General features: G+C 40.6%; 1 protein-coding gene across 3 annotated transcripts in view; it reads left to right on the top strand.

Annotated features, from left to right (window-relative positions):
- The first annotated feature begins 4455 nt into the window (after positions 1-4455).
- The window catches only part of LOC134620338 (NLR family CARD domain-containing protein 3-like), a 40453-nt gene continuing 31121 nt past the window's right edge, over positions 4456-13787 (top strand). The window contains exons 1-4 of one of the 3 annotated variants that reach the window (XM_063466466.1): positions 4468-4522; positions 6048-6224; positions 11687-11824; positions 11909-12010. In XM_063466466.1, the coding sequence (XP_063322536.1) occupies positions 11736-11824; positions 11909-12010 (191 nt within the window). In that variant the 5' untranslated portion in view covers positions 4468-4522; positions 6048-6224; positions 11687-11735. Of the gene's footprint in view, positions 4523-6047; positions 6225-10189; positions 10385-11686; positions 11825-11908; positions 12011-13787 lie in introns of those variants that run through there. The other 2 variants (XM_063466467.1, XM_063466468.1) reach the window with 2 other exon arrangements.

Raw genomic sequence — 13787 nt, 5'->3', positions numbered from 1 at the left:
AATACAAACACAATGTACGGCCAGACATACATTACGTGTGGACAAAAGGTGCAAACGCATAGAAAAATCAGCGGTTTCAAAAATACGCTGGTACGTGTGGACGTAGCCTTATTCATTATTCAAGGCACAAACGGAAAGTCATGTACGCGTGCAACTTAAAGTTAGGTGAGCGTGCAACGTACAGTCACGTGGGCATGCTGCGTGAGCTTTCAAACTGAGTCTAAAGTTTTCGTGTGCGAATTGAAGCGAGTGCTCTCCAATCATCAAAAGTAACAAAGTCATTGAACACGTTTATACAGTTAACTTTATGTTTATCAATCATATATCACAGATTTAGAATTTTTTGTAGTACTAAGCAACTACAGAGCGAAAGTCTGGGTCAAGCGCCGAGGCGACGGCAAGAACAAAGGAAACCTCGAAGCGTTAAAGCTAGCTTTGTAAGGGAATATAACGAAGAAATTATGAAACGAAAATGTTTTCTTTGTTGATATACTTTGTTCGCAGTGCAATTTATTTGTTGCCGGATTGTAAGAAGTATAGACACAATTTCGGGCTCCCACATTTTGTGGGAGCAACGTAAATAACTGTAAAAAACTTGTTAATGTGCAACATTAACGAGTTTTTTACTGTTATTCAAATGCAAACATGGAAATAACGAGTAGGGGAAAAAAATCATTCATTCTTACCTTATATTAATCGTGGTGCAGGCCAGTGCAGTGCATGAACTGATGCCTTCTCCGGTCAATTCCGCTGAGAGTAAATCAAATGTCCCGCTCTACTGTAGAAGACAATACCTGGGGGGATGTACCAATGTGAGAGGGGTGCTGTGGAATAGTCCAAGTGATCGCTGCTTTAATTTCCCGGTCAACTATACATAAATTGCACGTAGACACGATTTTTTAAAGCTGGTGAACTAGACCAAGTCATTGATAACAAATGAACAATAAATCTACTTTCTCTGGTACTTTATACCCGATCAGTTGCAATGCAATTTAATGCTCAACTACAAATCGATGGTTTTTGATGGTGACCAGAGCCGAATAATCGTCAACTATAAATAGACGTTTTCTCGACGTTGTTGTTGTCACCTGGTCGACTATAAATAGATCAAATATCAATGACAAAAAAACAACGGTGAATCAACATCGTTACAACGTCTCTATAGTAAGACCGTCGGTTTACCACAGTATTTCAATGTTGTTACAACATTGGCATTTCAACCCCGACCATATACGACGGTTCGGATGAAAAATCAACATAGATTCAATGTCGTCTTGCTATCTGGGTATCGTTTAGGTTTTATCCGATACCGGTGCCAAATCGGTACTTTTGAAAAGGTGCTGGTGCTTAAACGGTGCTCGAACCGGTGCTTAAAGAATGGAGAACACAAACTTCGTCCTCTCATGTTTTTATTTTTAGCAGTCTCTTTTTTCTGTAAAATGATAAGAACCGTAACAACATATAAACATCATCTGTGCAAAGATTTATGTTTTTAAAGTAAAACAGTGAAAAATTACAGCGCTGTCAATACATGAATATCCAGACGTTGTACAAAAATGTCCAATTTTGGCACACAATTGGACACCATGCCAGTTGATTTTTTTTTAGATATTTAAGAGCAGACATTAATTAATTTTATTAACATGCCTAAAAATGCTTTTTTTAAAAATACGTTTTTGAAGAATTAACCATACATTTACATGGTAATGGGCCTTTTCTGCCATGGAGCGCTTAATTGGCCTCTGGCCCTTTAAACTCTGAGGGGCTGTAACTTTGGTTTCTTTTGGTCAATTTGCATGATTGACACCTCTTTTTAATTGTTTGAGCCAATAGAGTCACAGTAACGATGCCACGTTCACTTCAACCAATCAGACGTTCCAAGGCCAAAACCCACGTGGGCCCAAATTTACTGCATGTTACGTCTGTCCAGTCACGTGTCTATAGGTGGGCCTAAAATGGAGGTTGTTGACGGAAAACGGCTCTGATGCGGCTAGGTAGGCGTGGTAACTGCTGATAATCACGTGGCTACCGGCGAAAATAACGGAGGAAATCTGGACGGTAAGCCAATTTCTGTCTTAGCGCATTTGTGCCGCTGTGTGTTTTTGTGGTCTTCTTTTGCGGCTAATTCAGTGAATTTTGGTCTGAGTGTGGTAAAACTTGGTGTTTGGAATTGGTGATAGCTCTGGAAGATAACCAGCTTTTCTTTAGCCGGTTACATGAAGTCTGGAGAATTTCTGGTTCACCTTGTTTGTTTAGCGGACTTTTGCACATTTACATAACTGCTCGTTTAATCATGGCTTGTTTTCGTTGAGTTTGGTGGTTGTAGAAATGGTTTATATGACATTTTAGCTGAGATTCTGAGGTTTCTGTGGATACCACACATGTCTGGACTTATATTTCTCACCCCGTGTCATAACCGATTAAACGTGATCTCCTCCTTTTTGCTCGCGGTACCGGGGCGTGGGGCTTAAAGCACTTGTTGCGGGCTGCTGAGTTTGCATCTTTTGCTGTGAAGTACAGCCAGACTTTTGACCGCTTGGCCTTGGGCATTTTTAATCTGTAGCTCTGCTCTAAAAGAACTAGGGGTGGGTTTTAATAATCGATTCATCGATTAAAATCGATTCTGGCTTGGATAACGTGAAATCGATTCATTAAAATCCTGAATCGATTTTTTAATATAAATTTATTTTGCCCGAAACGCCAGAATCTCAGGTGAAACCTCACAAAATTTCAACAACCACCAAACAGCTAAGACAGTAAATGAGAGCAGGTACACGGATTCTGCACAAGGACGTAAACACACAGCGCGGACCCGCCGACGGATCAGAATCAGTGAGATGTCGCCCTTCTCATCCGACGGGCGCTGCAGCTTTAAGCGGCTGCGCGCGCTCCCGCGGACGGCAATCACTTTTTGGCACAACAACTGCACGAACACGGTCAGGGGTGAAAGCCAACAGCTGGCTGATTCTGATCTGTCGGCGGGTCCGCGCTTTGTGTTCACGCCCTTTTTGCGCTGATTGTAAAGCTGTTAGTTTTATCTCTCTCCAAACAATATTGACCGAACCAGCAGCAAAAGAAGATCCAAACTACGCTTCACGTAAACATCATCATGAATTCACTCTGACTTTTACTGTTTTGCTTCCACCATGATAAAATCACACTTCATGCACAGCTCTCTCTCTCTCTCTCTGTACTGTTTTCTGCATTATTCGCTTGCTTGTTATGCACAAGTCTACTGTTGTTTACAGCGCTGTCGGCCGCGTTTTTTTCCTTTTACTTACTTCTGAAAAGAAACTCTAATTTCTGCCGTTCAATACTGAACAAATTTAAACTTTTTAAAATTATGCAAAATGCAAAACGCTTAGCCGTGTCTCTAATAAAACCGCTGTAATGTCAGAGGTAATGTTCATATGTTGATTAATGCTTTTCTTTCGTTTTTGATGTACTGCAGAATATTTTTATAAAATCCCAGGCCAGGAAAACCACCTTCATGTTTATCTGTGTTTTATCTTCAGCTACTTTGACACAAAAGCATCTGCTGTGACGCTTACACTTTTGATAAAGTCTTGCGTGTGTCAGCTTCCTTTTTATAGGTACAGAAATATGTAAATATACTGATCTGAATTATAATATTTCTGACTGTCAAAATTTCCCAGATTCAAATCGAATTTAATTGAATCGAATCAATCGAATCGTGGATCAAATCGATTCGGGACCTTGTGAATCGGAAACGAATCGATTCTAGAAATCAGTGACGATACCCAGCCCTAAAAAGAACGTACGTACCTGGGCCCGCCTACTATCCTTGTAAAGGTAAAATGATTGGCTAGAATCCAAAGTGTATGACATCTCAAGAAAAAAAAAAAAAGCACCGAAATAAGCGCTGCTTTTCGGTCTGGTTACTACCGTTTATGTCAGAACCGGTGCCATAATGGCACCGGATACCGGTACCCATCCCTACACATCAGTTTAATGCTAAAATATTCTAATGCTGCCAGAAGAAGAACAACAAAGTGATGACAGATGTTTATATTTCAAACCTGAATAGAGCACACAGTGTTTCGATGCTCCTGATTGTGAACGTGCCCTTCTGTGAAGGTGCCTCTCTGCGTGTTTCCTTCCTGCTTAAAGTTTTTTTTTTAATTCAAAATATTTGTGAGCATTTGTGAATATAGTTTACAAAGGAAAAAAAAGACGGAGAACACAAACTGTTTACAATGAATACAAAACAGAACTTCTCATGTTGGAACATTGTTTTCCTCTCTTATTATTTACCAAACAAGCGAGAAAAAAAAAACAGGAAAAAAAAAACAAAAAGAGAGAAAAAAACAAAAACAAAAACAACCCCCCCAGACTGGGGCATGACATGAAATCAACAAGCCACTGAACATGGGAGGGCGGGGCAGCAGCCTTCCACCTTATCAAAATGGCACGCCTAGCCAGAAGGGCTTCCTGCTTAAAGTTTACTTTCACTTCCTGAACTTCGTTTTTCTGACATCTCCATGTGAAGCTTCATGTGAAGGTAATGGAAGCAATCCTTAATGTTTTCCTGGCTAACATCAGCAGACTGTTAAACTTCTTCCTTTTTGTGATTGTGTGCACTGGATTAAATATTTCTTTCCACTGTGCCTCTATCTATAGCCTGTATACAAAAAATTGCTGCAGACATCAGGTTCATAGTTTAGTTTATATGTGAGTGTTAAGTTGAGTGTTTTGTCTTCAGTTTCTGCAAGTTTCTGCTGTTGTTTAGACACATTTATTGTTTCTGGTTTTGAAGGAAAAAATACTTCACAGAGAGTCAGTTTAAATATTTTGAATGATGATCTGATCAAAAATAACAGTGAAGACTTTTCGGTTCTCAGCACAGGGTGGAGTTTGTAGTTTAGCATGCATTTTAGATTGAATTAGCAGCTCTGTAGGCTGACAGTTTTATTTCTGGACACATGTAAAAATTCTTGCTGATGGTTTCTGTTGTCTAAAAGCTGATACTGCTCACGGATAAATAAAATGTTTAGAGATACAGGGGCACATTCACCCCTCCTCCTGGGGGAGCCCCTGGATCTAGGAAAGTACAAGAATACAAAGAGAAGAAAATAAGTCTTTTCTGGAGCTCAGAAGGAATCTACTTCAGTTTTTTTTTCCACTCGAGCAAAAGTTCCAGTAAAGTTAATATTTGAAAGATCAGAAATGAAAATATCAAAACTGTCATGTGTTAAATGGACAGAATTAAGACCTCTGAACTAAGCAGGAAGAAGAGAATGGCCTGAAGTTTCTCTGGTCTATAATTCACCTTATCCTGGTTTGTGTGACATAAACGCACATAACAACAGCTTAGCAACAACACTTACTGTATTTGTCACCTGTCTGAGCCTGTATATGGGACAAACACTAAACCGCTAACAGAAACATAGCTGTGATGATGAGACATGCTAGAGTTTGATGAAACCACTTCCTCTTCTAACACACTCAGCCGTACAGAGACAGCTTTGCTCTCAGTTTGTGGGTCTGCAGGTTTAGATATGATTCAGACTTCCTGTCCAATATGTTTAGACTTGAATAAAAGAAATTACTTTCTACAACACACAATAAAGAAAAAGCTCCTATGAAACTGATAATTGAAAAATGTTCCTTCAATTTACACTTGAATGATTAGTCAATAAAATTGGGGCATTATTATTATATTTTTATCATATCCTATACGCCCCACCATGGGTTTATAATGAGCAGCCTGGAAAATCCCTTCCCTTTGACTTTTAGGCACCATCAACTTGGTAGGTTCCAGGTTTAGCAGCACAATGCAATATTTGTATATGTTCACATATAGACACATAACCTCCACCCAGTCTGCCTCCACCAATGCCCCTTGCCAAATCAGGGTTTGGTGGACAACACTCTGCGTACAGCCTGAGTTCACACAGCCTTACGCATACCCCCTTAGCACCTTAGCGGTATGTTGTACATCCCTCTCAAAGCAAGGGTCAGCAACATGGAACACTTGTGCCATGTCCATTAGCTGGCAGTCACGATGAATGTGTCTTGGTCACCAGTCCCTCGACAGTCCTGCCTCTGCACTCCTGTTGAGTGGGGAGCAACATCTGTAGCCACCCAGACCTGCGGAGAAAGAAGAGGGAAACATCAGCGGCCTGTGGCAGCTGGCCGAACTACAGCCTTGACGTGGAGCCATCTCCTCATGGCAAGGACTGGCCGGGTCTCCACTGTCAGCGGTAGGTTTCACCATGATTGCCTGACAGTGGCAAAGCAGTAACATGCTGCTGCAGGGAGGCTGAGGGATGCTACCTGGGCATCTCCTGTCAGCCGCAGCAGCCACAGCACTCACTCCTTTTCAGGCCAATGGCATGCCTCTGATGCTTCCTGAAAAACCTCAAGGAAGTCCTGGTCATCATCTGCCTTGTCCGTTTGGTGGAGTATCACTGCTGGGCCATGGTAAAGGGGCAGCGGCCAGGGCTTCTAGGGCTTTCATCTGGACTTTTGCTTTGTCATGCAGCCAGTGAAGTTGATGCTCTGCCACCTGCTTTTGATGCATATTGGCCAGTCCTTCCAGTATTTCCACTGGCTTTGTCAGTCATAGGTCCTTCCAGTACCCGATGCACATGGTGTTGCAAGATGCAGAATGTTTATTTGCATGGTTTCCTTGCACTTTTTGTCTACACAGCTTTCCACCTGCCTTATGCTGCTAAGCACACTACACACACTGCTCTCCTCTGGCCCAGGCAGTTGAAATAGGAAAGGCATAGTCGGTGGATAACTGCTGTGTCAGCCAGCCTTCCCTGAACCCACTTCTCCACCTCTCCCTTGTATGGGCTCAAATTGTGTTCATAAATATTTTGCACTTGTAAATCAAATGCGTAGTTGTGAACTGAGTTTTGTAACCTTTTAAACCAAAATGTCTGAAAATTTTATGTTTGTGCTTCTATAGATGAGAATTTGTGTGTGTGTGAAAAAAGATTTGTGTTCATAAAAATTATTTACACAAGTTATAAAAAAATTTTAATGTCTGGTTACAGATACAAAGCAAAAAACTATGTGTAAAACTCTGCGCTCAAGTTCCCTGGCTGTATGTGAGTTTCAACTTAGAAGTACCAATTTTGACACAGTTTTTCTTCCTTTCAGCTGATTGGTCAATGTCATGTCAGTCATAAATTTAACAATCCAATCACAGAACAGATGTTTTTGGCTGTCGGAGGGGTGCTTTACTGAGCTTCAGGTCCTGGAAGGGTGCGAGCGTTTTCCTTCATCACCACGAAGGAAAACATTCTGTGCGTGTCTGAAAAATCTTCGCTTTTAGTTAGTGGTTAGCGCAGCGCATACCGGGTCCGTTGTGAAAGGGTCTTTATTCTGCACAGTGTGACTCACAGCAATTGTCACACAGGGAGAAGAGGGGCGGGGCAGTGGGGGATTCTCTGGCTGGCTGGAGCGGCATCTAATAACCAGCTCGCAACATAAAACAAAATAAAAACAAACCAACAAACAAAAATCATTCTAACATATCTGACCTGTTTTTATTCAATACACATGTAATATTTTTTATTAAGAGAGTTGAAGTTTGTGTTCCAGTCATTCAGTCATGTAGTGACTGTAAGTACTTAGCTGCATGACAGTTATTAAACATGATGAAACAGATCATATAAATCTCTGGAAGTTTAAAAGACAGCTTATAATGGTCATTAAGACTAAATGTAGGTGTGTGTTCTTTAGACCTAAAAACAAGTTTAATATAATAGTCAGCACCTCTGGAGTTTACCTGCCTACTCGGTGTTCACCTGTTTAACATCTGGCTGCTCACCAACATTGTCTCAAACACTGAAACAAAGAACACATTTATTTCTGAGGTGGCTGTTGTGGAGTCATCAGTTTATTTCTCAATTACTAAAATAACTCATTTATCGAGGACACTTTTTAAAATTAAACTTAAAATTAAACACACAACACTGATGATGTTTGTGTATTCTCTGTAACACCTGGCACTGATTATTTAAAAGTGTTTTAATTTTCACAATAACCACTGAATGTCTCAGACTATCACCATTTAATGTGAGTGTGCTTCCTGAATCATGATTGCGTTTGACGTACAGTTATATTTGAGCAGATCGGTGTCAGAAACTAATTATTCAGGTACACACGTGCTAATATGATCAACCAGTTTTACTCAATTCAGTTTTATTTATGTAGTGTCAAATCAAAAAAACAGGTCCCTCAATGTGAAATATATATATATATATATATATTAGGGGTGCAACGAAACTCGTATCGATATTGAACCGTTCGATACAGTGCTTTCGGTTCGGTACGCATGTGTATCGAACAATACAAAATTTTTTATTTATTTTATCAACTTTTCTTCTGACAGTGCTGTCTGTGTTGAGCGCTCAGTGGATCTGCGTTCGACTACTCCGCCTAGGCTGCACTGTCGAGCGCAGATCCACTGAGCGCAGCGCAAGCTAGCAAGACAGAAGCTAAACTTGTTGCAACAAAGCAAATTGAACCTCCCCCACCCTCATTCAGATCTGGCCTTTGGAACTATTTTGGTCTTCATGTGAAGTATGACACTGAAGGTAAGCGCGTCATGGACAAAAGTAAAACAGTATGTGGGATGTGCCACGCAATGCTCATTTACATGGGTGGGAACTACTGCGTTAGCGCAGTTTGCTCGTTAACGTGTTGACGCTGTCCAGCCCCACGCACGGGGCGATCCGCGGTAGCTCGTTATCGGAGATTTGCCGTGTTGTGGCGTTAACGTCATTTCAGATTAACGCTGACAGCACTAGTGGGAACACAATGAATATGACTGCACATTTACTCCGACATCATCCTAGTGCAAAGAGAAGTGGAAGCAGACAAAAACAACAAGCACCCATGCTACAAACTTTACCCGAGTCATTTAGACAGCCGTTAGCACATGATTCTCCTTATGGGGACCTGATATGTTTAATATGCTGCTGAGAATATACCCCAGAAGAAGCGTATAGTATAGCTTTTATTTTGGAAAGAGCCATTTCTCTGTAATAAACGCTCTTTTCCAAAGATGAGGGATTTCTCGATCAGATATTGATTTGAGTTAAAATATATATTTATAATTTTAATAAATGACAAATTAAAAAACATGAACATTTTTTTGTATCGAAAAAATATCGAACCGTGACACCAAAGTATCGAACCGAACCGAACCGTGAATTTTGTGTATCGTTGCACCCCTAATATATATATATATATATATATATATGTGTGTGTCTGTATATATATATATATATATATGTAGATGTAACCCAACCAGTGCAGGGGCCTCCCTACACCCCGGACTCTGCGTTGTGTAATTTTGTGTTGGATTGGGGTGCACAGTAGAGAGACCAGTCGGACACAGGCGTTCAATTTGTGGCTCGGACCACGCCGTTTATTCAGATGCTGGGGCAAACACCACTCCAACTCTGCTGCTGGCCCTTTGCAAATCACAGTAAACACTCTGCATGATTATCAACACATAGTGAAAGCCGACAACAAATATATAAAAAACACATTAAATAAAAATAATCATGTCTTTACAAAATTCCTCGGTCTCAGGAATGTCTATGACACAAAACTAACATAGCAGAACTACCAGCAAACTGTAGCTGAAAAGCTAATGCTTCATCTTGCATTACTTTGCCCGAATGAGTGCTCTGCTAACAAGCGGGAATGTAGCCTGAAATCGCGGCAGATATTACAAAATGAAACGTGCACACAAACTGCTCATACTCTCATCAGACAGTACATGAACCTCTCAACAAACACAATATATGCTTAGCAAATCGCCATTTTACACAGTGGAACACTTATTTTTAAACAAAAACCAATGCAGTACACCACTGACAGTGCTTACCTTTGCAAATCACAGTAAACACTGAACCAAGATGGTGCCTGCGCGAACGAGAAATGTGAACTATGGTGTCCTGCAGAGGACAAATGGTCAAAATTGCTTAAAATCTACAATGTATATGCAGCTTGACAGCGACACCTTGTGACTAATTCCAGTCACTGCCTTACATATATATATATGTATATATTAGGGGTGCAACGAAACTCATATCGATATCGAACCGTTCGATACAGTGCTTGCGGTTCGGTACGCATGTGTATCGAACAATACAAAATTTTTAATTTATTTTATCAACTTTTCTTCTGACGATGCTGTCTGTGTTGAGAGCTCAGTGGATCTGCGTTCGACTACTCCGCCTAGGCTGCACTGTCCAGCGCAGATCCACTGAGCGCAGCGCAAGCTAGCAAGACAGAAGCTAAGCTGTTGCAACATGGCAAATTGAACCTCCCCCACCCTCATTCAGATATGGCCTTTGGAATTATTTTGGTCTTCATGTAAAGTATGACCCTGAAGGTAAGCGCGCCATGGACAAAAGTAAAACAGTATGTCGGATGTGCCACGCAATGCTCAATTACATGAGTGGGAACTACTGCGTTAGCGCAGTTTGCTCGTTAACGTGTTGATGCTGTCCAGCCCCACGCACGGGCGATCCGCGGTAGCTCGTTAACTGAGATTTGCCGTGTTGTGGCGTTAACGTCATTTCAGATTAACGCTGACAGCACTAGTGGGAACACAGCGAATATGACTGCACATTTACGCCGACATCATCCTAGTGTAAAGACAAGTGGAAGCAGACAAAAACAACAAGCACGCATGCTACAAACTTTACCCGAGTCATTTAGACAGCCGTTAACACATGATTCTCCTTATGGGGACCTGATATGTTAAATATGCTGCTGAGAATATAGCCCAGAGGAAGCGTATAGTATAGCTTTTATTTTGGAAAGAGCCATTTCTCTGTAATAAACTCTCTTTTCCAAAGATGAGGGATTTCTTGATCAGATAGATTTATTTTTTTATTACTTTTTTGTTTCAGCAACATTAAATTTAAAAACTGTACTTTTGAGTTAAAATATATATTTATAATTTTAATAAATGACAAATTAAAAAAGCATGAACATTTTTTTTGTATCGAAAAAATATCGAACCGTGACACCAAAGTATCGAACCAAACCGAACCGTGAATTTTGTGTATCGTTGCACCCCTAGTGTGTGTATATGTATATATATATAATAAAGACCCTACAATAATACAAGCGAAACAAAGAAAATCCAACAATCATTTCACTGAATCAATTTATTTTTATCACAACATTTATTTGTAGTGTTGCCTGCAGACATGCATTTACTATGATCTGGGAATTTGGAGGGTGCAATCATCTCTCTGTGACATTCTTGTAGTAAACTGATGAAATTTGTTTGTGACAGAGCTATCTGTCTGGCTGTGGACTCTCAATTATGACAGGAAACAATGTACAGTGAACGTTTATACTGTGAAATTTACTTTTCATCCTAATAACATGTTACTGTCATAAATATATTTGTTTGATATATTCATTTATTTATTTTATAATTGATAACATAATGTTGATTAACTCTGATTGAAGAGGCCTCAACTGACTCGAGGATCAACACTGCATGTTGCTGTTAGTGTCCACTTATTGATATGTGATGGTCAGTCTTACAACTACAGCAGATTTTACATATTATCTTGACTCAGGACTCAGATGGAGTGGATGTTAGTCCAACACATCAGACATGACCTCAGCAGCTCTCAGTTGATGTGCACATGAATGATTTGTGTTTCTTCTGCAGGTGAAGGTGGAAAGTGTGTGTGAGCTGATGTGGATGTGAATTCAGCAGCATGGATCAGTGTGAGGACAGAGAGGAGGGAGTCCCTCCCTCTAAAACCACTCTGTGTGGGGAACATGAGAGCCAGACCAAAGCTCAGAGGTGAGATGACCATCTCTAACTGTCCATGACTCTTCTTCATGTCAAAGCTCAGCACTCACACCACTGCTCCATCATTATTCACAGGAACCAACCTGGACCTCCACCCAGCTGTGTGTCCTTAAAGAGTGACCAGTCTAAAGCTGACATGATTGGTTTTAAAGTCCAGCCTATGTCTGCTGCAGAGAGGTGAGCTGTTAGTAACATGAACTCTTTGATTTAACTGCTTGATGTTGTTGGATATAAACTGCAGTGCAAACAGATCATTCCCTCAGTCCCATTTAAACTGTCTCTTAAAAACAAGCCATTGGTTTTTAAACAACTGAAAATCCACTAATGTAGGGGAGAGCAGTGTGTCATGGCTTTTAAGATGAATCATCATCAATTTGCAAATTCTTATCACATTTTAATGACCACTAAATCACTGCTATTTGTGCTTTCCACAAAAGTTAACAGAACAAAATTTACCTTTACAGTTTTCATGTATTCTGAAACTGGGTTTTTTGGACCTGGAATGTAAATGTACCTGTCCCTAAAGGCCTTTTACTTAACTTCGGTTGTTTAAATGTACTCTGGGCAATATGTAACACGACAGAAACAAAACATCAATCCTGTCACACTAGTATAAACCTAATACCAATTCCAGGGTTGGTATCAATATTATTTATATTTGGATTGCAGGGCTCGCAAAATCGCTAGCCCGACGTCCCGGGGCTAGCGATTTTTCCAGTCGGGCTACCAAAATCTATCTCTGCCCTGCCCGTCGGGCTATCATAGGAAGGAAAAATATATGTCAATGCTTTTGCATTCTTTCGGAAATGTAGCTGGGTAATTATGTCATTGGCATCGGTGAGCCAGAATTTGCGCTTGTTTTTTGCTTTCACTTTGCAATCGCGCGAACTGTGTATAGAGAGCGACAGTACTGATTGGTGAGTGACGATAATTTGTGCACCACTTCCTCTGACATCGTCTTATCAATCGTTAGCTTACTATGCAAACATGACAAGTGAAATCTCCCGCAGGAAGCTTAAACATGTGAGAGGTTGATCGCGCAGAGAATCGCTGCGCGTTATGTGAGTGCGTGTGTAAAGGCAGCAGGATATATATTTTAGTTCTGCTGAGCCAAATAAGACAGGTCAGGGTGAAGAAGTGACAGCCAAAGAAAAGCTTACCACAAAACGGAAAAGTTAAGACAAATCAGACTATAAGGCAAAAAGAAAGTACAGCTTTATGGTTTCATGGACAAAAGAATTTCTGTGGCTGCAATATGACAAGCTAAATAATAACCAGGGGTGCACATAAGTGGTCTGCAGGTGCGCATTCGCTATCAAAATAAAAAACGCGCACAAGATAAGAAGTTGCAACGCGTGTTTGCGTACATAAGATTTTCTGGAGGAGGACAGACATTTGTTTAGAACTCTTAAACATGTCGAAGAAGCTCCTTTAAGCAATTACTTTGGTGTTCCTCCACCTCCAAAGAAATGTCAGAAGGAGTCCGAACCACAAAAGAAGCGCGTATTCTCGGAAAAGTGGTTGCAGGAGGTGAGCTGGCTTCAAACAAATGATGAACGCACAGAGATGTGGTGCAGAATGTGCCGTGAAAATCCCACTCTAGCGGACAAAAACAGTGGCTTTTATATGGACGCTAACGCGCGTTGCAACTTCTTATCTGGTGCGCGTCTTTTATTTTGACAGTGAATGCGGACCACTCATGTGCACCCGTGTAAATAACATAATGTTCTGCCGGGTGTGTTGTTGGTTTTCCCTCGATTTCTGAGTCGACAAGCACCTTTGTTACTGGGACCAGTAATTTTAAGAAAGGCCCCCATTAGAACCCATGAGAAATGCATTATTGCTCAGTCTGCAATATCTTTCCCGGAACAAACACCAATTGCAATTAACATACTAAAAATAAACCTGAAAAATCAGTTAATAACAGTGTACTATGTTGCAAGGAGTGAACTAC

Source organism: Pelmatolapia mariae, linkage group LG23, assembly GCF_036321145.2.
Source record: "Pelmatolapia mariae isolate MD_Pm_ZW linkage group LG23, Pm_UMD_F_2, whole genome shotgun sequence".
Taxonomy (NCBI): domain Eukaryota; kingdom Metazoa; phylum Chordata; class Actinopteri; order Cichliformes; family Cichlidae; genus Pelmatolapia; species Pelmatolapia mariae.
The sequence above is the reverse complement of the archived record's forward strand: the minus strand, read 5'-3'. Positions and strand labels throughout refer to the sequence as shown.